Source organism: Paralichthys olivaceus, chromosome 1 (assembly GCF_024713975.1).
Source record: "Paralichthys olivaceus isolate ysfri-2021 chromosome 1, ASM2471397v2, whole genome shotgun sequence".
NCBI classification, from domain to species: domain Eukaryota; kingdom Metazoa; phylum Chordata; class Actinopteri; order Pleuronectiformes; family Paralichthyidae; genus Paralichthys; species Paralichthys olivaceus.
In genome coordinates this window covers 17,014,982-17,036,207 of record NC_091093.1, presented here as the reverse complement: position 1 = coordinate 17,036,207, position 21,226 = coordinate 17,014,982, and the positions used below count along the sequence as shown (strand labels likewise).

The 21,226-nt window shown below is 40.1% G+C and overlaps 4 protein-coding genes across 10 annotated transcripts in view; 3 read left to right on the top strand and 1 right to left on the bottom strand.

The window, feature by feature from the left end:
* prtga (protogenin homolog a (Gallus gallus)) overlaps nucleotides 1-4,355 on the top strand; it is a 29,225-nt gene extending 24,870 nt beyond the window's left edge. For both annotated transcript variants that reach the window (XM_020098871.2, XM_020098870.2), the window contains one exon: nucleotides 430-4,355. In XM_020098871.2, coding sequence (XP_019954430.2) covers nucleotides 430-828 — 399 coding nt within the window. In that variant the 3' untranslated portion in view covers nucleotides 829-4,355. The remainder of the gene's footprint in view (nucleotides 1-429) is intronic.
* Nucleotides 4,356-4,438: 83 nt separating this feature from the next.
* ccpg1 (cell cycle progression 1) lies at nucleotides 4,439-14,766 on the top strand. Of its 4 annotated transcripts, none has more exons than XM_020098894.2 (11): nucleotides 4,439-5,782; nucleotides 7,108-7,202; nucleotides 7,814-7,925; nucleotides 8,201-8,298; nucleotides 8,595-8,784; nucleotides 8,920-9,012; nucleotides 10,105-10,440; nucleotides 10,851-10,960; nucleotides 11,519-11,632; nucleotides 11,816-13,125; nucleotides 13,831-14,766. In XM_020098894.2, exons 2-11 carry the CDS (start codon nucleotides 7,143-7,145, stop codon nucleotides 14,021-14,023), a joined length of 2,616 nt encoding a protein of 871 aa, XP_019954453.2. In that variant the 5' UTR covers nucleotides 4,439-5,782; nucleotides 7,108-7,142; the 3' UTR covers nucleotides 14,024-14,766. The 4 variants fall into 4 exon arrangements, with proteins under 4 accessions (XP_019954453.2, XP_019954456.2, XP_019954455.2 ...); XM_020098895.2 differs by having other exon boundaries at nucleotides 5,593-5,782; nucleotides 8,213-8,298; XM_020098897.2 differs by lacking the exon at nucleotides 8,920-9,012 and having other exon boundaries at nucleotides 8,213-8,298.
* On the bottom strand, nucleotides 14,656-19,754 carry pigb (phosphatidylinositol glycan anchor biosynthesis, class B). Of its 3 annotated transcripts, none has more exons than XM_069523533.1 (13): nucleotides 19,616-19,754; nucleotides 18,707-18,911; nucleotides 18,290-18,419; nucleotides 17,826-17,943; nucleotides 17,631-17,735; nucleotides 17,141-17,271; nucleotides 16,910-17,050; nucleotides 16,774-16,825; nucleotides 16,482-16,693; nucleotides 15,645-15,709; nucleotides 15,335-15,554; nucleotides 14,933-15,110; nucleotides 14,656-14,845 (listed from the first exon to the last, which is right to left on the bottom strand). In XM_069523533.1, exons 2-13 carry the CDS (start codon nucleotides 18,816-18,818, stop codon nucleotides 14,732-14,734), a joined length of 1,578 nt encoding a protein of 525 aa, XP_069379634.1. In that variant the 5' UTR covers nucleotides 18,819-18,911; nucleotides 19,616-19,754; the 3' UTR covers nucleotides 14,656-14,731. The 3 variants fall into 3 exon arrangements, with proteins under 3 accessions (XP_069379634.1, XP_069379616.1, XP_069379625.1); XM_069523515.1 differs by lacking the exon at nucleotides 19,616-19,754 and adding an exon at nucleotides 19,008-19,585; XM_069523524.1 differs by lacking the exon at nucleotides 19,616-19,754 and having other exon boundaries at nucleotides 18,707-19,585.
* On the top strand, nucleotides 19,738-20,980 carry LOC109636799 (protein PIGBOS1). Its single transcript, XM_069523539.1, has 2 exons — nucleotides 19,738-19,871; nucleotides 20,652-20,980. The coding sequence occupies exon 2, from the start codon at nucleotides 20,696-20,698 to the stop codon at nucleotides 20,852-20,854; it is 159 nt and encodes a 52-aa protein (XP_069379640.1). The 5' UTR covers nucleotides 19,738-19,871; nucleotides 20,652-20,695; the 3' UTR covers nucleotides 20,855-20,980.
* Nucleotides 20,981-21,226: the final 246 nt, after the last annotated feature.

Sequence of the window (21,226 nt, the reverse complement as noted above, 5' to 3'; positions counted from 1 at the left end):
AAATCCTGCTGTTTCAGTTGTCCTCAGCAATTTGTAGTTCGGTAGAGAAAAAATCATACAACACAGTGTTTGTAAACTTCAATTGAGTCTCATAAAACCCTGACTCCCAAACCTCAGCCTCCTTGTTGAAAGTTGTGCTTTCCTTAGGAGGAAGTTCTATGATAATCAGTTCAACCTAACAAGAGCTCAAGAGCTCCTTATTTGGTGATTGTGATTCCACTGTAAGTAAGAACCATGTGGGAAGTCAGGAGGATATAAAGGTTTTTGTCTATGTAAGAGCAAAATGATTTGGAAGAAAGGAAACACATTTATTGGGTAGTAAACATTAATATGGATTACAGACACTATTAAGTTTATGGCTAATTTCAAATTAGCTCTCTTTCATTTAAAAATTAGCTTAAAACTCTTGTTACTTTCTCTGTGCTGCAGAATATGAGACATGGCGTCGTCACCTACCAGCCGGGCACCACAATGTTAACCTTCGAGGACGAGCTAGTTTCTCCGGACCTGCCCGGCACCCTGCAGGCCCTGCTCGGACACCGTGGCGACACGGAGGGATCCTCTAACAGCGAGGGCAGCCACGAAACGGGGGACTCTGGTCGCTACTCTCACGACGAGACAGAGATGACCAACCTGTCATCTGGTGCCAGCAGCCGCCCGCCATCTCTGACAGCAGACAGCGGAGGCTTAGACTGCAGCGGCCCTGCTGATGAACCCGACGAGCTATCGGAGGAGAGTCAGGCGGACCTGAAGTTAACGGAGTCTGTTGAGAACGGCTGCTGTCACCACGAGGTTCAGAGCAGTTCTCAATCCGCACTTTCTCTCTAAGTTTGTAGGAATGTCTGAGTCCTTGTGCATGTGTGCGTGTATGCTGTATGTGGATGTGTGTGTCTGTGTGTGCATGTGAGAGTGAGTGTGAAGAAGGTGGTATTCATTTCAGTTATTTACACTCCATGAAAGAAATATTAAAGGGGTAGTCCGGCCTTTAGGGAGTTAGGATTATCTACATACAACAATGTGGCAGTCACCAAGATTTAAAAAAAAAAGAAAAAGAGAAGAGACTAACTCGCCACAGACAGATTTGAAAAATCAATTCCTCCATGTCACACTGCTGAAGTTATTTTCTGTTGGAAGTTACCACAGGCTTGAATATGCGTATGAGAGAGAAAGAAAGAGAGAGAGAGAGTTTTTTTTTCTTAACCACTATAAAAACTGTTGGCAGTGAAGGTCATTTCACTTCTTTTACGTCTTTGTTTTTCTTTTGAATGTCTTTTTTTAATTCTCTCTTAAGTTGTGTTTGTTTGTTTTTGAAAAGAAAAATCTCACCCACCATGAATGTTCAAAGGAGATTGTCAAAAATGTGAAAAGTGACATTTCTGACATTATTTAAGAGAGTTTTATCACTGGAGCGAAAGGGAAGAGTGAGTCCTTGTCGCTGATTATCTACCTCGGTTTACCTCCGGGTAAACTTTCCACTGTATATTTAATAACTACTTATACCTTTGTTATGTGATGGGCTGCTTCAGCTCCAACACATTTTATACTTCCTGGTGACTTTCTTTCTGATTGTCATCCTGTTTTTGTCTTTTTCTCTTACTTTGTTCTGATTTACCGGATGGTGAGGGCGCTGCAGATTTTTCCTCGCTCCACCTGTGCTGTGGACTGAAGGATGTAGAACACATGAACAGTTTGTTATTTATATCCTCAGATGTCGCTGAGGTACTGAGCCAGTATTAATAATATTTTTTGTGTTCATTTTCTCCATTATTGAGTAATGGAAAGAAAGGAAAGATGAATGTCTATGTGTCAGTGTGCAGCTGCCCTTGCTACTCCTGTTTTATACTACCTCGTTTAACAATTCATTTTGTTGTCTCATTGTTTTCCTAAACTCAGGGAAAAAGGTTTAGTACATTTGAAAAGTCATGTAGTGTTACATGGTGAACTGACAGGGTATCTTCTCAGTACTAAACTGTTGTAGTGTGTAATTGCCGAGTAGAATATGCTATGAATGTATCTCAGATATTGTGTGCCAGTAGCCCCCGTGCCCCCCCATTCCCCCACCTCCACCAGATGGAATCCCCCCTCTGTAGTTTTGTTGACTTCTTCCTTTTTGTTCACGTAAAGATTCACACCAGAAGTGCTTACAGTGGCATGTCGGTACAGAAAAGCTTTACAATTGGCCTTAATGTGAAAAATGCCCCTCACATGCTGAAACCAAAGCCTAATCTCTCTGAGGGAGATGCTCCATGTGAGGTTGCAACACATGAAGAATGATTTTACTATAAAAAGCAATGGAAGTGTTTAATCAGAGATGAAAGTGAAGAATTGAATGAACACCATGAAAAATCTATATTTTTGTTAGAAGATATGTACTACTGAGTACACATTGTAGTTTTGTTCCAAGTAGTATTTTTGCTTTGCTGTAGAGTAGATAAAGATTAGCACTTGTCTGCCGAGTAGTTTTATATGATCAGCCAATGTGCAGCGGTGACTGTGACGCTATTTACCCAAAGAGTTGTTTGCTACCCAAGTTTATTTTAGTCTCTCAACTAATCTCTGGCAGAAGGTTACTGAGGAGTGGTGAAATAATCAAAACACATTCGACCAAAGAGTTTGAACGCGGCCTTGGAGGCCCTTAAATCTCTGGGAAAGTGCCGGCAGGATTCACGGGCACTCAATGACGATGGAGTGACAATTAATAATCAATCTTATGCACACAAACCAAATTATCCTGTCGCAGAATTCCTCGAAAACTGTTGCAAACAGACGTCTGTACATTGTAGGTGAAAATAATAAGCATGAAATACAGTATATTATATTGATAGCAGTCTGTGTTGGAACAGTGCAGTCATGTGTAAATGTGCACCCACTGATTTTTCACCTTTGCGAATGAATTCAACAAATTAATAAGATAATTTTCAAGTTTGTATTTGAGATGTTTCCTGGTTAGAGCTATATATATATATATATATATATATATAAAGTACATTTTAAACAATAAATCTATGGTATAGTATATGATTCTATTATTCAAATTTACTGTTTGTATTTTGATAAAACTATCCTTTACGATGTCACAAATGGTAACGATTGCAGTTTTTAATGATTGTATTGCATACGAGAGATTTCAGAAAGTCAGTGGATGTACGCGTGTTTTCACAATGCTGTATTTTTAATCAGAGGATTCTGCAATGGATTCAATCAGGGGAAACTTTTGAGCTGAGATGTGACACAATCAGTTTAGCTTTCTTTCTTTTTTTAAAAAAAAGCAAACAACGTAAACCAAAGATTTTTTTTTTATAAGGTCACCGTTGCATATTGGAATGAGATTGGTTGTAAAGCATCCTACCTTTGTGTGAAATGTTGTCAGTTTCAGTGTTCTCTTACTCATCTTACGACTGTATCATGCATTGTACTATAAGAACGCAGGTTGAAACGTCACTCTGTGTTTCTTAATCATTTATTTCCGCAAAATCAAGTTTGGCTCATTTTTTAATCTGTTGTTTTTCAAGATAAATGGATTTTTGATACAGTGGATTCATATTTATCTTTAAAAGGAGGATACACATTTCCATTCTAACTCAAACCCTGTAAGGTATTCATATTGTCTTGTTGTAAGCTCTTTAAAGGCTCAACCCAGAATCTGAAAACTGCACTCATGCTTAGTTTGTGAACCAAAGACACTATGTTCATGCGACGTGAAGTATTTTACCTGGGATAAGATACTGACCTCCTACTTCACAATAACTACAGCTGCAGTGGAGTGCAGATTCTGTTGGTGCCTCGTGTAGCTTATGCAGATACAGAAGTGATACCTCAGGTTTTTAATGTTTCATATTCCGTCGTTAGGTTCAGATGAAAAACACTTATTGTCTGTGAGACTGAGAGAACAATAACATAGAGAGGAACCAGGATGTCGCCTGTTGCCTTTCATTTCAGGAATGGTGTTGTTTGAATTGTGTTCCTGTTCGAGCATGTGAATTTAAAGGGATAAAACACAGTCTCGTCTGTGTATGAGCAGACTGGCTCTTTGTTCTCCCTTCTGCAGTAATGTTGAATTTAAATAATGTGCGGCGAAGCGCTGTGGGTCATTTACAGTCAAACTCAGGGGGACCCACAGCTGCTCCTCCCTAAAGAGAATGCAGGTGTCAACTCTTGAAAATTGAATGTACCTTTTTGTAATTATTATGTTTTCTGTTAATGTTTTGTTATATTTTGTCAGTTTGTCTTTGTCAGCAAAATTACTTGCAAGTTGTTTTTTTGCCAAAAATGCTTAGCTAGGAGATTTTTAGAATGTGGCAAATTATAAAAAATCTGAATATCAGTTTAAATAATAAAGTACACAAATAAGAGAAGCCTTGTGTCTGCAGTTGTTCTTTACAAGACATGTAGTTGTTGTGCTGGTTAAAATACAAAACACACTAATGAAATGACTGTATATTTTTACTTTAATTATTCCTTCATCAAAATGTTATGTACCCATTATTTATTCAGTTTATTCACAATTACTGGTCCTTTGACATCTTTAAACTTCTTCCATATACAGAAGACAAATGAAAAATCGCCCTTGTCCAAAATATCATGCTCTTATTTGGCCAAGAAATGGTAAAAATCTCCTTTACTGTGGCCAGGAGTTGTAAAATTGAAAACATTTATACAAAAGTGATGCATAAAATAGCACATAAGCCTGTAATGTGTTCTTGCTGGATTTTAATGTCTCCCTTGGGCCATTGCCACTTCAGGACATTTGTATCCAGAATGTATTGATATTTAGTGTAATCCATTCAAATCTTCCCTTCATCCATTCAATGTTCCCTGTGCCACTGGCTGCCACACAACCCAGAAGGCAAACTTAAGTTATTAGTGTTTGATAGTTTGTTAGTAGCAAAGTAAAAGGCAACATTACACAAAAGTGCATGAAAACTGGTGTGAGAGCTGTATTTTAGTTTTAATGTCTATCTGCTGCAGGGGTTGTATTTATGTCTTTTCATCAACAAATCACTGACACATCATCATGGCTGTGAAGCCTTACAGAGGTAATCACCAGGTTTGGCTGCAGATGGCGCTGTTGCTTGGTAAAAGTTACATAGTGTTGCTTTGGAAAAAAATGGTGCTTTGATATTGTTGTTTGCCCATTTCTTATTTGGTAGATTTTGTAAACGTGTAATTTTATTTTTTTCTTTTGGATTATATCTCACGTGCTCGTTTGGTTGAAGGTTGCTGCTGAAGCACTAGTTTCACACACGTCAAACCATAAATCACTGTACAGGCTTGATCCACAGTTACAGAAGTTTAACAACCGGTCGAGCAGCATTTCAGGAGAATCCTCTGTTTTCATATCACCAACCGTGAGTTTGCAGAACGAGCACGCGGATCACAGCAAGGACCACCACGTGTTTTCTGTCGGACACTGTCACGTATTAAAAATACCCTGACGCTATTTGAAACCCCGTGCTAACACAACATCACACACACACATGACCCTGTGAGCTCTCGTGTCGCCTCGCACTCTGAACTCTGGCGCTGCTCTGCTTTGTCACGCTTCCTTGTTTATGTTTTTATTTCGCAGCCCACCCTCGCAGAGCCTGTTTGTCCACCGCGCTGGCTTGTGGGGAATGTAGTTTGAAGAGGTCGGTGAAGGCTCTGAGCCGTGTTTTTAACTGCGCCCCTGTGAAACTACATTTCCCGGCTCCGGTGGGATGTTGGCGGCTAGTCGGGTAAACTGCAACAACTCTGGAGCTGGTGGTGAGAACAGCTGCCTCGTTTCAGGGCGCGAGCACCGGTGAGTCCCGTCTCTGCGCTCAGCTTCGGAACTATACTCGTTCTTAATGTCGGTTAAACATGGCGGAGGTGGTGGACGCGGCTTTAAATAGACGCTCAGAGACGTTAACAACCAGCCTGGTAAACTAGTGAACTAACCCACAAACCACCGCAGAACAGCTCTAGTTAACGTCGAGAGACGATGCTAATGGTCGCTTCAAACCACCGACGCTAACACGTCTGTTGTTAAAGCAAATGTCTGAATCCAGCCAGGCCGCATCTCCGGTTAGCTGCTCTCTAGCTGTCACCGCTAGAGGGCGACACACAGACACACGCAGGCACGCAAGCACACACACACACACACACACACACACACAGGGTGTGAATGAACCACTGTGTGTGATCAATATTAAAATGAATTTAACTGATTTATTGTTCTAAAGTAACCAGAGAAGTTTTTCGGGTCAGATTTATGTAACACGTTTGTGAAATGCTCGGAAGATGAGTGAAAAAAGTAAATAAAGTTAAAACAATCATAGGAATGAACAGAATTATAAGACAAGCTGAAAAAAAAGCTTGAATAAATAGACAGAACTTCGATTTCAATTGATCGATGGTGCATCAACTGTATCTCTGTCTTGTTATTGACCTAACTCACCCGTGTTGTTTCCAGGGAACAGATACAGACTGTTTGGGTCTGTTGGTTTTCAGCTGATGCACATGTCAGTGTCATTGTTTCAGGTAGTGGTGGAGGATGGAGAAAAAGAGATATAGCTGGTACAGTTGATGAAAAATGTAAATATCAAATAAAGCTGCTATAGAGCAGCTCATTGATGTGCTACACTTCCTATTAGACATCACCACTACACTACAACAAGGATACATGTAAAATACTATGTTATAAAGATGATAGTAGAATCTCTTGACCGGTAACAAATTCATATTGTTTCATGGTTTACGTTTTAATATCACACCAGTATGACAACAGACCAAAGAACAGAGTTGCTGCTCCCCACGTTCCTGTTTCATCACTTGATTAAATGTTTATTAACAGTGCTGATGGCTCTTATAGCCAAATGTATCACAAAACATCCTGACAATGACATAATCATTCATATCCTCTGCTTGCACTTTTAATCTGAAGTTTTGACTTGTTCAACACTTTAGCAAATCAAAGCAGACCATGGTTATCTAAGTTTATGATGAAGAGTATGTGTGTGTAGTTGAGATTATAAAACCTGAAACAATGTAATGTTGTTTTTATACATCAGTGTGTCTACAAATGGACACAGGCAAGTTTTTATTAGATCGCATTTGCTTACCTAATAACCTTCTCTTCTCCTCTAGTTCCCTGTACTGTGTGTTGCTGACAACCACCAGAAATGTCGGAGACGTCAAGTGATGCAGAGTCGTCCTGTGGCTGGACCATCATTAGTAATGAGGTATAAAACATTTTTTGACTTCACTCCACAGCTTTTTTTATTCGATTATTACTTAATAAGTAACAACAAAGAGGGAAAAATACAACTCAAATTATGATTTATCTCTGTGAAAGAAAATTAAAATATGATTACCACTACTCCTCCCTGTGTGGAACAGTTTTCTCTTCTTCATTGGAGACTGATTTCTTATGAGCATATGAACTGACCTTTGGAATTTTGATTGAAGACACATGTGGTTGCTGGAATAGTTTTTTCCCTGTTTAATTAGATAAGTTACTTATTGTATTTTTCCTCGGTTATTCACTCACTGAGATTCCACTAGATGATGGTGACTGTGCATGTGTCACTGTTTTGCTGATGAAACTTCCGCCTCAGGTGTCTCGAGCGTCCTGTCGGCAAACTGATGTTTGTTCAGTCTCTGTTGCATGTGTCATTCATACCGTTGGGAATGTTTCTGTCTCTACAATTTACAATAAAACGAGCCAGTCACAGCTACAAATAATTCCTCACAGAAAAACTTGAATGATCTTGCTTAATACCATCTTTTCTTGGTTTGCATAATAAGTTATTGCATCATGCCCAGACTTAATGTTTGCTTACTTTGTTTGCAGGGCTCCGATATCGAGACCTTGGGGTTGGAGGCTGCAGTGGAATATGGAGCCGAGCTGTTAGAGCGTCCTCTGGTGGTGGAGAAAGCAGAGCTGCAGGTCACACAGGCGTCAGGTGGGAAAAAAAGTCACCATATAACTTATTGATTTGAGAACAGTTTGTCAAATTTGATTATTGTGAATTCTCTGGTTTCTGAGCTGTTTTTGGACACAAAAAAAAGACATTGAATATGTCAGAGAGATTATGATGGGGATTTATTTGCACTATTTTTACAGTTAATCAAGAAATTAATTGACAGATTAATGCGTAGTGACTGTAACTATGAGTATGATTTCATATTTGTGACGCTAATCATAGCAACTATAACTCACACATCATAATTGATATAGATTATATTTCAGATGGGTGTGATGAAGAGAGAGGTGCTGATTCACTTGAAGATACACTGGAAGAACGAACCGCAGATGAGACACTGCTTGTCCCTGAGGTGAGGAGACCTGCAAATAATCTGCAGGGTCATTGTATAAATAATCTAGAAAGAAATTAGACTCAAAATAGTGTTTTTATGATCTTTAAGTGAAAATTAAAAAATGTTTATGTTGCGATATGAGAATTTGTGAAATAGTTTTGTGTGTGTGTTCAAATTGTTTGATATTCATGTGGATTGAAAAACACATTTATAAATCAGATTTTTCTATTGAACGTCATTTAAGACACTTGGGAAAAAATTTTGTCGAATTTGTATCTACAACACAGAAATGCTGCTCTCTGTGTATTCTGCAGGTCAGAGACGTCGCTGCAGGGAAAGAGCCTGTGACTCTGTTGACCTTTAGCGATCACTCCGACATCGTGACTCTAGGAGACTTGAAGGAGGACGAGAGCGCAGACGTGGAGGAGGAGGTAGCTGCCAACGCAGAGTTTTACCTTGGCACATCCTGCAGCAGCCAGTACGCCTTCACTGCTGCAGAGACCGGTACAACACATTCACCTATCCTTGTATTTTCGGCAGCAAACATATTTTACTGCCACTCTCTGTAAACAAAGACAAATTCAACACATCAACAAGGCATGTTTCTTCCTCTGCCTATCTCCTACATCGCCAAAACAGGTTTGATGATGAGTCACTGGAAACTTCCACAGAGTTTGGTGAGGTTTGGCTACCATCTGAGGAGCCAGCTCACTGGAGGCCGCTCACATGCAGGTGGCCAAACGTGAAACTAGAGTGAATCTAATAAAATGCAAAGCTTTCTCAGCAATTCACTGACCTAATCCTGATGCTGAACATATGCTGCTCAAAGATGAGCATTTAAAGCATGTTCCACCACAGAAAAATGTGTGGTTTCTTCACAGCTCACAGTTTCTCCAAGGGTGTGCATGTGTGTGTGTCTTTGTAGGTCTGACTGACTAGAATTGAAGTGTAATTAATTTACTGTTATATGCAACATAAAATAATAATAATAATGGGGAACTCCATTAAAATGATGTGCCAATAAAACTGATGTACACTCAAGGTCAGAAAACCTTTTTGTAAGATACTTTATCTCTAAGCAGTTTTAAGACACAAAATGATGTATGTAATTATTCTTTATGCATTTTGTGTGTTTTGGAGAACCAAGATAACCAGCAGCAACAAACTGTCCAGTAAATCAGTTTTATTCAGGATTATTCATTTGTCTTAATATTTCAAAATGTTAAGTTCCATATGGAAAATAGGCCTTTTTGCTCCTTTGCTTATATTTTCAGATACAAAAAATCAGTATGGTACCGATGGGTGGATAGAGCTCTGTAAATCTTTGAAGGCTATTTTTGCCTGAAAAATATCTGAACTACAGCCATCGGCCTATTAGCTTAGCTTAGCATAAAGACTGAAGGCAGGGGACAGCAGTGAGCCTGTCTGTCTCATGGTAACAAAACCCATCCACCAGCTCATGTAAAGATCACTACATGTTTAAAGAATGTGAAAAAATGTGAAGGAAACCCAAAGTGTAAAAACATCATGTTACAGTGTTACAGGGATTATACACTCAATTTTTTCCTCTCACTCTCAGCAAGAAAACAAATTAAGAATGTTTCCCAAAAGGTTGAACTCTTCCTTCAGTGCATTTTAAACACACCATGAACACAAGTGTAGTTTGAGGAGTGAGTAAAGTATTAATATTTTTCTTTTGCGCATGAGTAGCATCACCTGTGCATGCTTGAGCCTGAGCCTGTTCATTTTGTGTGTACCACTTTGTGAAAGTCAGTTTTATTTCACACTATCACTGCAAACGTAACTTTGTGTATTTTTCCGTAGTTTTCCCGGTGCAGCAGCCGGCAGTGACAAACTCGAGCAGCAGTGAGGACGAGGTAGGACAGAGCCCCAGTACTATCATACGAAGACGTAGGGTGAGGAAGAATATCTCGAGCATTGTGATGGAGACTGAAGATGAGGAGGCGCTGGAGTCTGGTCCAGGTGAGGAGGTGGAGGAAGATGTGGACAAAGAGGAGAAGCAGCAAGAGGAGGAGGAGCCGGCTGAAGTCGGACCTGCTGAGGATGTTCGAATGCAGGGTCAGCGCAGCAGCGTCCTCAACAAGTGTATCCTGCTCGCCCTCGTCATAGCTTTCAGCATGGGCTTTGGTCACTTCTATGGTAAGAAGTTTACAACAGACGTAGAAGATTTCACCTTTGTTATTGGTAATGTAGAGAATATTCATGCTTTTAATTTTCCAGTAAGCAGAAATTAATCTACACATTATTTATTGGCAAAAGATTTGCAGTTCTTTGTCATCTGGGAAAGATCACATAGTTTCTTTATATTAGGTGCGGACCCTGTGTCTTTCAGATGTGATGTTGTCCTTTTGAGACCGTTTCTCTTTGCACTTCTCCTCAGTTAATGTGTTAAAACCAGCTACAGGAGAGACCTCAGAGGTTCTTATCTTTGGTGGGAACCACAGCGTTTATGTGAACATTCAACAGTTTCAACAATAATTCCTCATTGCATGTAAATAAATACATTTTGCTGTGTGTGTGAATAATTTGTTGTGTTACAAATGTCACAGGCACAGTCCAGATTCAAGAAAGACGAAAAATAGTGGAGAAAATTGGAGTGAATGAGCTCGTGAGAGATCTGCTTCAGCAGCATGTCCGAGAACAACCTCTGAAAAACCAGGTCAGTGACATCAGTAGTTAAACAATAATACATTAATTTATCGTGGATTTTACATAAAAGGTCATTAACTCATTTGGTACAATGCTTAAGAGTCTAAAGCATTTTACTATATTCTTTAACGCTCTTTCAACCAGAAAAAACACACTGAATGACCAGAAATATAGAAACAGTTTGCACAGCCCTAATTATACATCATTAATAAATCCAACCTTTTATTAGTATTTTTTTCTAATGGTTAATATTTTGTCATTCTAGAGGATGTAGTTTGTCATGTTGCATTAGATTAAATGCAGTTATAAGACTATTATTAGAGCGATTAAAGTATCTAGAAATAATGTAGTTACTTGAAAATCCATGTTCCACTCTGATGATATAGAATAAACACAGAATAAATGTGAATGTTGTAATGTTAAAATATATAATAAGGTTTTTTTCTTTTTGACCTACTTGCTCGGACACTGAATGATTCTTATTTTCACCTTGTAACTATGTTTTGAAAGGTGCTGTATAAATACATTTACTATTATTATTATTGTAATTGTAATTACCTTTTCTCAGAATGGAGACCTGAAAGACCTGGATGAGCAAAACATGATTTCACTGCTCACAGATGTGATTGAGAAGATGAAGAAAGAGAATCAGGAGATCAACATTAAACAGAAGCACATTCAGGTAACTTGTAGTCAGTGTACAGTTTTTGTAACATAACACTTATGCAAATGTTGTTATGTAAATTAAGCAAAAATAATTCTTTGTTCAAACACTGGATGATTTGAGTGAACTTTGTGATCGTCGTGTCATCATGACACATGTAAACACCACTTTAAAAGCCATAACTTTCTTTTTCCCATTAAGGCCCAGAGAAATGACCTGGAAGTGTTGCTGCATCAGAAGGCTGAGGAGAAGACTAACATTGTGGCTCAGCAGCAGCAGCTGGCAGCTGAAAACCAGCAGCTGAAAAGCTCTCTGGCACATGAGGAAAAGTCTTTGTCCAAGTTACAGGAGGAGCTAAGAAACCTGCGCTCTAAGATCAGAGATCTGGAAACGATGGGAGCTGGAGCCGACTCGCTGCTGTCAGAAAAGCAGAGGCTGGAAGAGCAGCTGGAAGAGGACAAGCAGCTGATCAGAAACTTCCACATCCAGAGGGAGGGATTAATGGCTGAAGCTCAGACACTGAGGAAGAAGCTCGACAAAGAGAGGAAGGTGACAGATGAGCTGAGGAGAGAGCTGAATCGTCTGAGAAGTCACACCCCCATAGCTGGAAAGGAGACTGGGTCAGACGAAGAGGAGCTACAGTCACGTCTGCTGGAGCTGGAGGAGAGACTGAGCTTCGAACAACAGCGCTCTGACCTGTGGGAGCGGCTGTACGTGGAGACCAAAGAAGAGGGAGTCAAAGGAGACACAGAGTCCAAAGTGAAGAAACCTAAAAAGGGCATGGCAGGGAAAATAAAAGAGACATTTGATGCAGTGAAAAACTCCTCCAAGGAGTTTGTCCACCACCATAAAGAGCAGATAAAAAAAGCAAAAGAGGCTGTGAAAGAGAACCTGAGGAAGTTCTCAGATTCTGTCAAATCAACTTTCCGACACTTCAAGGATTCAGCTTCGACTTTCATCAACAAGGCCAGAGGCTTTTATCACAAGAGGCGTGATGAGAGGAACTCAAAAGAGTCATGGCAACACAGATCACACAAGCCTCATCACAGACAGACGCACAAATCTGACGATTCGTTCCACAGCAGCCACAACACTCGAAAATACGGGCATAAAGTTCATGAAGATCAAGGTCAAAGCGGCCAGAAAGCCAACATGAAAGGCTGCTCTGGGGTTTTTGACTGCGCTTACCAGGAGTCCATGAGTCTGTTCAACAAAGCCATGGAGCCGATCAGAGCGGACGAGTTCCACCAGCTGCTGCAGAGCTACTTGCAGCAGGAGGTCGATCACTTCCACCACTGGAAAGAGCTGGAGATGTTCATCAACAACTTCTTCCACAACGGGGTGTTCATCCACGACCAGATGCTCTTCACAGACTTTGTCAGCGGTGTGGAGGACTATCTGGCGGACATGCACGAGTACCACGGGCTCCACGACGACATGTTCGGAGACCTGGATGACTTTGTCTACAGGCATCTCTTCGGAGAGATTTACACAAAAAGCTTTAGCCCGAGGTACGTCTCCTGTGGTCATGTCGACAAACTGTCATGCAAAGTTAAATGTGCCCCGCTCCGTTTTTTCTGAAGACCTTTACACCTTACACATAAATGAGAATAGGGAAAAAATTCACTGTCTAAATAATGAATCTCCTCTTGAAATAAAAAACAGACCACTTTTCTCTGAAGTTATTTTCAGCACTAAAATACTAAATAATTAAAATTGTTGTTTCATAATTCACAAAATATAAATGACTATAAACAATGTGGCGTCCTTCAACAGATCACTTTGCTTAGGTTCTCGACTCTGCTTGACAGAAGAAGAAGAAGAATTTTTAGTCCTGGAATTGTCTTGCTCCATTTAAATGTATGTGTTACACTTACCTCTCTATCCAGCCTGCGGCAAAGTTTATGAACATGGAGAAATGCAGGTTTAATGAAAAAGCAGCTTGACAATGATATGTACTCGTGGTGGTTAAAATCAGTGCCAGGATGTGCCTATGCAGCAAACTACTGTGTCAAACGTCTTTAAAACAATGGAGACGAGGTGGTTTTCACTGTTGTGTGTTTTCCATTGCGATTATTCTTAAATTTAATTCAAGTGGTATCTAAAAAGGTTTCTAAGTTATGACTGACACACTCCTGCCCCCATTTTCATCCATAATCATGCTGCAGCTTGTGGGTGTAATTCTAATGTTCATGGTTTGTGTTTGAATCCCACAGCGGGCCGTTTGAACGACCCGACACAGACTCAAAGGAGCAGACTCGGTCAAAGCATCACCAACGGAAGCAGCAGAGAGCCAGATCTCGAGCACACAGTGAACGCAAGTGGAGCAGGTCAGGAAGAAACGCAGACAGACACATGGCTGATGTCAAAATAGAACTGGGTCCGATGCCGTTTGATCCCAAATACTGAAAACATCTCAGCCGGTTAATTGTTATAGTTGCAGGTTCTATTTTTCTTTTTTTTGTATTTAGATGCACAGTCTCTTTTTTTGTAAGTTTGCACAATGTTAACCTTTTAATGCTACTGAACGTCCTCGAGCTGTTCTGCATTTAGTGAAGTCATAAGGTTTGAATGACAGATGTGGCATTTCTTCTGACATCTGCACATTTGTAACATCAGTTCAAATTATATAAATGTTAAACACTTAATTCAGGATTTAATGATAAAACACCACTGATGCGCATCGTCAAAAACAGAACTTTAGTTTCAAAATATTTAGCAGAAAATATTTATTGTGCTTTGTTAAACATTGGAAAAATAACAAAAGACATGCACCATGAGGATGTTTTCCATGTACAGTCATATAGTTGTTTTAATTTGCTGCTACAGTTTTGTGTGAGTTTTTTTATTTTCCCGTCCGAGTTCAAAGGCTGTTTTCTAACATTCCACCTTAAGCCTGTTTTAACTAGACCTGACATTTTACTTTACTTTTAAACAAGTAAAAAAAAGACTGGAGAAATTATTTCATGCCAAATTTTATTAAAAATAATTAAAACACACACATCTGACAAATCTGACAATTGATGATTCAAGACGACATCTGAGTTAAAAATATTTATTTCAGTTTCAAATCAATGCAATATTCTCTGAGTGGACTTTCCATTGTTGCAGTGTTTGTCAGTGCCTTTCATAAATAAAGATGCTTCCTCCAACTCTTCCCTCAGGAAACTGAGTGTGAAATATTTCTGTTGTCCTCACAAAGTTGTTCCCTTTTAAAAACACTGAGATTTCCTACGACAAAAAAACGTGAATGTTTAAGCAGCTGTGAAATGAAGCACAAGTATCTACATGCAGAAATATAATTAGTCAATACTTCACCTTTTCCAAAACGTCAAAGAAAACTAGATGGGTGGGCAGAGAGGATTTATATGGAAATGATGTTCTGAGCCAGTGAAGAGGGTCGTCGTAGAATCTGTCTGCATCGTCGACGTAACCGTCCTCTCCGAGATCCGGAGGACACTCGAGAAACCTCATGTTTATGGGGCAGTGCACGTGACTACAAGGAGAGAGAACCATCAGCTGATGTTTATATATGATCAGTCAAATCCCTGCTCGTGAATTCATCAATACGATAAGTGCTAAATATCACGTTCTATCATGTAGCTGCTCCAACAACACGTTTAAAAGTTTCACTATTGAAAAAATAAAAGCTTTGGTCTCAGAAAGGCTGGATCAGTTATGGTGTGCAGCTTTGTCTCACAGGTGTGGAGAGGAGTGTACCTGTAGTAAGGTGTCGAGTGACATGGCATGAGGAACAGGACCTCTGGCTGCGGAGGTGAGGACATGCCACCGGCATCACAAAGCGTCTGGAGGTGGCTCATGACATCGAGAGTTCCTCGTTGGTGGATCAGGCCGGTGTAGAGAGCTGGAACCAGGTTGGTCACTAACAAGGCCAACGCTGCAGCTCGACGCCACGATTTCAAATTAGCCAAAGACATCCCTGGTGTGGAGATAAAAAAAATAACAAACTAAAGCACACATCTGACTGTTAGTCCAGACCAAAGATTTAAAGGTTCAAATGAGAACTTACCACAGAAGATCATACAGAACGGCAGCACAGGATAGATGAATCTGAACTCCTTGTGAGGGAGCAAACTGAAACAAAGCAGTAAAATATGTCAGGTTGTTTGGGGAGTATAAATAATGAGTGGCCAGGGACTGTACTCATCCACCTGCTAATAATAGCATGTGCCCTTAAAGGTCCAGTGTGTGGGATTTAGAGGCTCTATCCACACAGACCGAATAAATTCATATTATTTTTGTTTGTCAATTATCACCTGAAATTAATAATCATTGTGTTTTTGTGACTCAAGAATGAGCCTTTGACATCGACATCAGGAGCAAACCTGCTTCCTCAGAGTCCACCATGTTGGTGGCTAACACTGGCTTAACTGAGGGACTTTCCTCTTAGTATGTTACCTGAGGGCCACCGTAGATTCTCCTGGTGCTTAGAACGAGAGGGTGAGGAGTGGTATTTAGTTGCAGTATACAACTTCACCAGTAGATGCCACTAAATCCTTCACACTGAACCTTTAACAGCACCCTGTGTAGTTTTTCACCACTAGCAGCATGATAGTGTAAGACTGTTTTGTGATGGTCTGTGTGTTTGTTTGTTCTGTCACACACGTCACACTCTGATGGTTTCACATGGCTCCACTGAGTGACAGGTGACGGTACAGAAAGATAACAATGACCCATCGAAGGCAAAGAAGACGACAGCAACATGGATGTGAACAAATACACGTTTCTACATCATAATTCAGATGTTTTATAAAGAAGGGAAGTGTTAAACTGAGTGCAAACAAACCAGCAGTGCCGTTATTACTCGAGGACGTCAGTAGCATGAACAAACAATTGATAATTTTACCTGTAAACCACAACGGTCCAGACGACCGCTGCCAACAGGACTTTGTATCTTCTGAAGGCGAGGGTGCAGCCATGAAGAAAGAGGGGAAGATGAGGACCGACGACGACGGCAAAGCCCTGAGTGAAGTACCAGTGCCAGGGGTGAGAGCCGTAGAAATCAGCCACACTGTGAAAGATGTTGAACTTCAGGAAGTTGAACTGCACCATGGTCCACTGGAAGACACAGAGAGCAACTGTTACAAACAGTTTGACTTCATGAGCAGCAGCTAGTGGATGAGTTTTTAATGCTTTACCTTTTCATAGAATATACAGTCAATCACTGTTGAGATCACAACAGCCAAGGCCCTGGAAATAAGACAAAACAAAAGTGTAATTGAGAAAACAGAAGAAAATATAGTTTAAGTGGATATTAAGAGTGAAAGTACAAACCCAATGGGAATGTAGTCATGAGTGATGAGTCTCAGTTTGTTATTTTCCTGCCAGAAATGGTAAATCAGCAGCGGACACCAGACGATCAGCACCGTCGGACGAAAAATGACGGCCAAGGCAACTAGGGTCAAATATTTTTTGCTGGAAAAAATAAACACCAGTGTCACTTTTTTTATGTTGCACATTAAGGCAAATAATAAAAAAAATTGAAATTAAATAACAAACAGAGACCTGCTGTGTGTTTTAGACCCAGACAGGGGGAAGTAAAACAGAGCCAGACAGGTGATGGTGGTCTCCATGCTGTTGGTCAGAGTCCTGGTGCAGCAGAACCACGTGAACCACGAGCACAGGTGGCAGAAGAACTGCACATGAAAACAACAAGACATGGTTAAACGTCTATTTCAGGAGATCGGATGAGAGCGGCAGCGTTAAAGTATCTCAATAAAACGATCAAATCTAGAGAAGAAAAGACCAAACCAGATCCTGACAGCACAGTTGGAGTAAAATTACAGTTGAGCTCATCATCGTGTTTGGTGCACTTATGATCTTGTGTTTCTTTGTTTATGATTCACTACAATAATACACTTTCTGAAGTTGTGTTTTCTCCTCAAATCAACACAAGAAAATCTTGTGTGACTTGTGCACATGCAGCATTAGATGAGAGCAGACACACTTTCAGCTGTTCCTGTTGCAGTGAAGTGCAGTGAGTGACAGAGCTCACCATCCATTTTGCAACGTCCCGACTTTCCAGTGTTCGGACGAGGAAGAAGAATTTTGCATCAGCAAACGCCGCTAGAAGCGCTTGAATCATTCGTGGGAGCCATTTCTGCAGAGCCAGCGGGAACAAGTTTAGTAAAACATAAAAATGTCTGATAAAAAACAACTGTCTGAATAGATAGGAGATCTGTGAACTAACCAGGAGGTGGACTGAGTCGAGGTTTAAGAAGTGTAATATCTTGTATATGAAAGCAAAGACGAGTGGATAGGAGAATCCTCTAATTCCTTCCTTCCATTCCCACGTCAGATACCCATAAGTCAGACTGTTAAGGTTGTAACAGCACAACAATAATAATCATATCTGATGGGTGAGGAAGCTGTAAATAGCATTGATTAGTCTCACAGTGTTTCTCAACGGTTTAGATGCTTAACAAAGGCCCTGATTCGACAGTAGGTGAAGAAAACTGCAGCACTAAGTTTGATTGTGTCTGGAAACAGTGAGATAAAAAGGAAATCCTTTAGATGTGAGTTCCTGTTGATGATGGAGTCAAACGCTTTTATTTCTGTGGATATATATATATATATATATATATAAATAACTCGGTACACTGCACTATTAAAAATCTACAGTCACACAATTCTGCCCTTTTAACCAAAGGATATTTGAAGACCATACGATGGGAAACCTCCAGAGACTGCCAGTACTCATCAGGGACGAAGCTGGTCTGAACCAGGAAGCAGTTGATGAGTCTGAACGCAACACAAAACGCAACAACTTTGGCTCTCAGCTCACCTGTAGAAAAAAAACACATATTTATCATCATGTAGCTGATAATCACTATCCAAATACTTTATAAATATATGAAGTTAAGGTACCGATACTACAATGTAAAAATACTTGATTTCAAGTAAAGTCAAAGTAGTTAATTGTAAAGAACAATCACCCATGTGAGGGATGTCATGTATAAATGAATGTGTATCGATTCACTGTTCCAGTTGAAGGAGAGCTCATTTTAATCACACAAAGATAATCACTAATGCTCATGTTCACTGTGAAATGTGTCAAAATAAAAGCCTCACCGTTGTTCAGTGGACATTCATCTTCCTTCAAGTACAGCTGAGACTTTCTCTTCCGTAGTTTCACATCTTCCACTTTGTTGGCGAACCTCAGACGTGTTGGGATGTTCTCCATCAGGACATGTTGTGTGTGTGTGTGTGTGTGTGTGTGCGTGCGTGCGTGCGTGTGTGTGTGTGTGTGTGTGTGTGTGTGTGTGTGTGCGATCACCTGTCAGGCAGTGAGACAGAATAAACTCCAGCCAATCACACAGCTCCTCATTAACACGTCATTACGGTGAGAGATGCTGTGATGACGGTGACTCACCTGTGTCCTACTTTTTATTGATTCAACCAACACAACACAACTTTCTTATTTTATAGAAACGATCCTAAACTCTCTCACACACACACACTCTCATACAACACAACACCATCTGAGCGCTTCCGCATTCAGCCTAACTTCCGGTGGAACTGTGGTTCCCGACTTCAAAGTAAAAGCTCGACACAAAAAAACTACAAGCGTGTGTTTTTTGTCATTATTAATATTTTCATGATGAGCCTCAGAAACATTTGTGTCAGGTCACTTCCTTCTGTGGCTGCACAAGGTCAGATAAAATACTGTGGACCCGGTGCACAAACATGAAGAGGGCCCTTCTGCTCACTTACATTACACACAGACTGAAATAAGAACAATCATAATAATAACAATAATCATCATCGTCATTACTGCCCCTCGAACCAAGTATAGAAATATATACAGACCGAGATAATTACAATAAATAGAACAAGAGTCTGTAAAATATATATTTCGTAAAAAAAATATCTGCATTAGAATACAACATATCCAAACTGTCCAAATAAGACAAATAAAACAAACAGTATGTATAATAATACTGTGTATTCAACAGAGATAACAGATTAGAATTCACTCACCTCTGTTGTCACTTTAAATGAATGTGTTGCAGTTAAAAGTTCAAGTTTCTCATGTGAATGTAAGAGTGGGCGGTGTGTTACTGTTTCCTCCAGCAGGGGGCGAGCTGCGGCTTGTTGCTCTGCCAGGAGTCACAGCAGAAGAAGAGCGCATGGCTGCGGTGTGTTGTGATCTTGGAGAATCTGTTTCTTGTGTCCAGCTGCACGTGCCTCCGTCTGTCGTGTGTTTTACAGACGCCTCCAACGAAGCGTCCGGTCGGTGAGTAGAAACCAGAGAATCGTCACGAACACTTCAAATGTCCCGTTCGACATGAATTCAGGGTTAACCCACATGATCAAGCTAGCAGAGGCTTTGTCCTCGTGTCCGGCCTGGGTCCTTCAAAATAAGACTCTTTGAAATCGCACATCCTCATATTTGAGAAGCCGGAAAAGGGGCGTTTACTTTCACAGTGATCAATATCATTTTCTTTTTTTTTCAGTTGGTCAACTAATCCGTTAAACGACCTTTTTAGACTTGTGGATTAGTATGAAAAATAAAATACAGCACAAAAATATAGAATACAGTCATCACACTACTTTATTGTTAAATAAAGGCCCCAAGAATCACCAGTTTCTCTTAAGGTTCATCAAACATGATAAGATCTTGATTTGTGGCTGTAATTAAACAGTCATTTCTCAGTGTGTCCAGCAGCACCGTGACTCATATGTAGAAAGTAACCAGACGTGGAGGATCAATGGTATTAACTTAAGGAGTTTTTACGAATCTTTTTACTGCTCCGAAATTGTAGTGTTTCCTTAAATGTCACAAACTCATGCTCGTACTCAGGGTGTTTAAACCAGTCAGAGTGAAACTGGTGTAGTTACCAGGTGACTGCTCTAAAGAAAGCCCTGTATTTTAAACATCTTAAAGCTCATACAAAGAAACAATATGAAAGTACCAGAGATTATTTAAAAACTTGTAACTAACAATATCAAAGCAACAATTTATGATTAATATCTTGCCAGACTCTTTAATTACACCATTTTCTTTTTCTTTTAGGAGTATCTGCTGTGTCAACAACATATTTCATCACTAAAGGAGTCATGTTTAGACGAAGAGTCCCTTTCACTCAGATGGCCTTTGCCATGCTGCTCGGAGTTGCTGGTGGTTTATATATCTACAGACCTTATTTTGAGCCGGTGCTGAAAACATCAAGACAGCAAAACCAGGGAGAGGCGAAGAAAGACAATGAAACAGGCTGAAATAAATCAGAAGCCAGGAGAACAACACTGGACTGTCAGAGCTGAAGGCCGAACTAAAGACAAGACCTGTGTGAATGAATTTGCTCTGTGTAATTGTAAATGTACAGAATAAAATATTTGATATTTCTTGTTTTCTGTTTTCATGGATATCCAAATCTTACTAAGGGAGCCAAAACTCACATTTGTCTACATTTGCCTTGATCAAAAGATCACAAGTCTAAATATCTTTAAAACTCAACAGAACGTTTTGTAAAGCCACACTCTTCAGTGACCACCAGGCATTCGTGATTAACTATGTTTGTACCACAGCCAAAAAGTATTTTGGAGACTTGGCACCTTCGCAGGTTTCCAATGTTTTTTCCCCACAGGGAT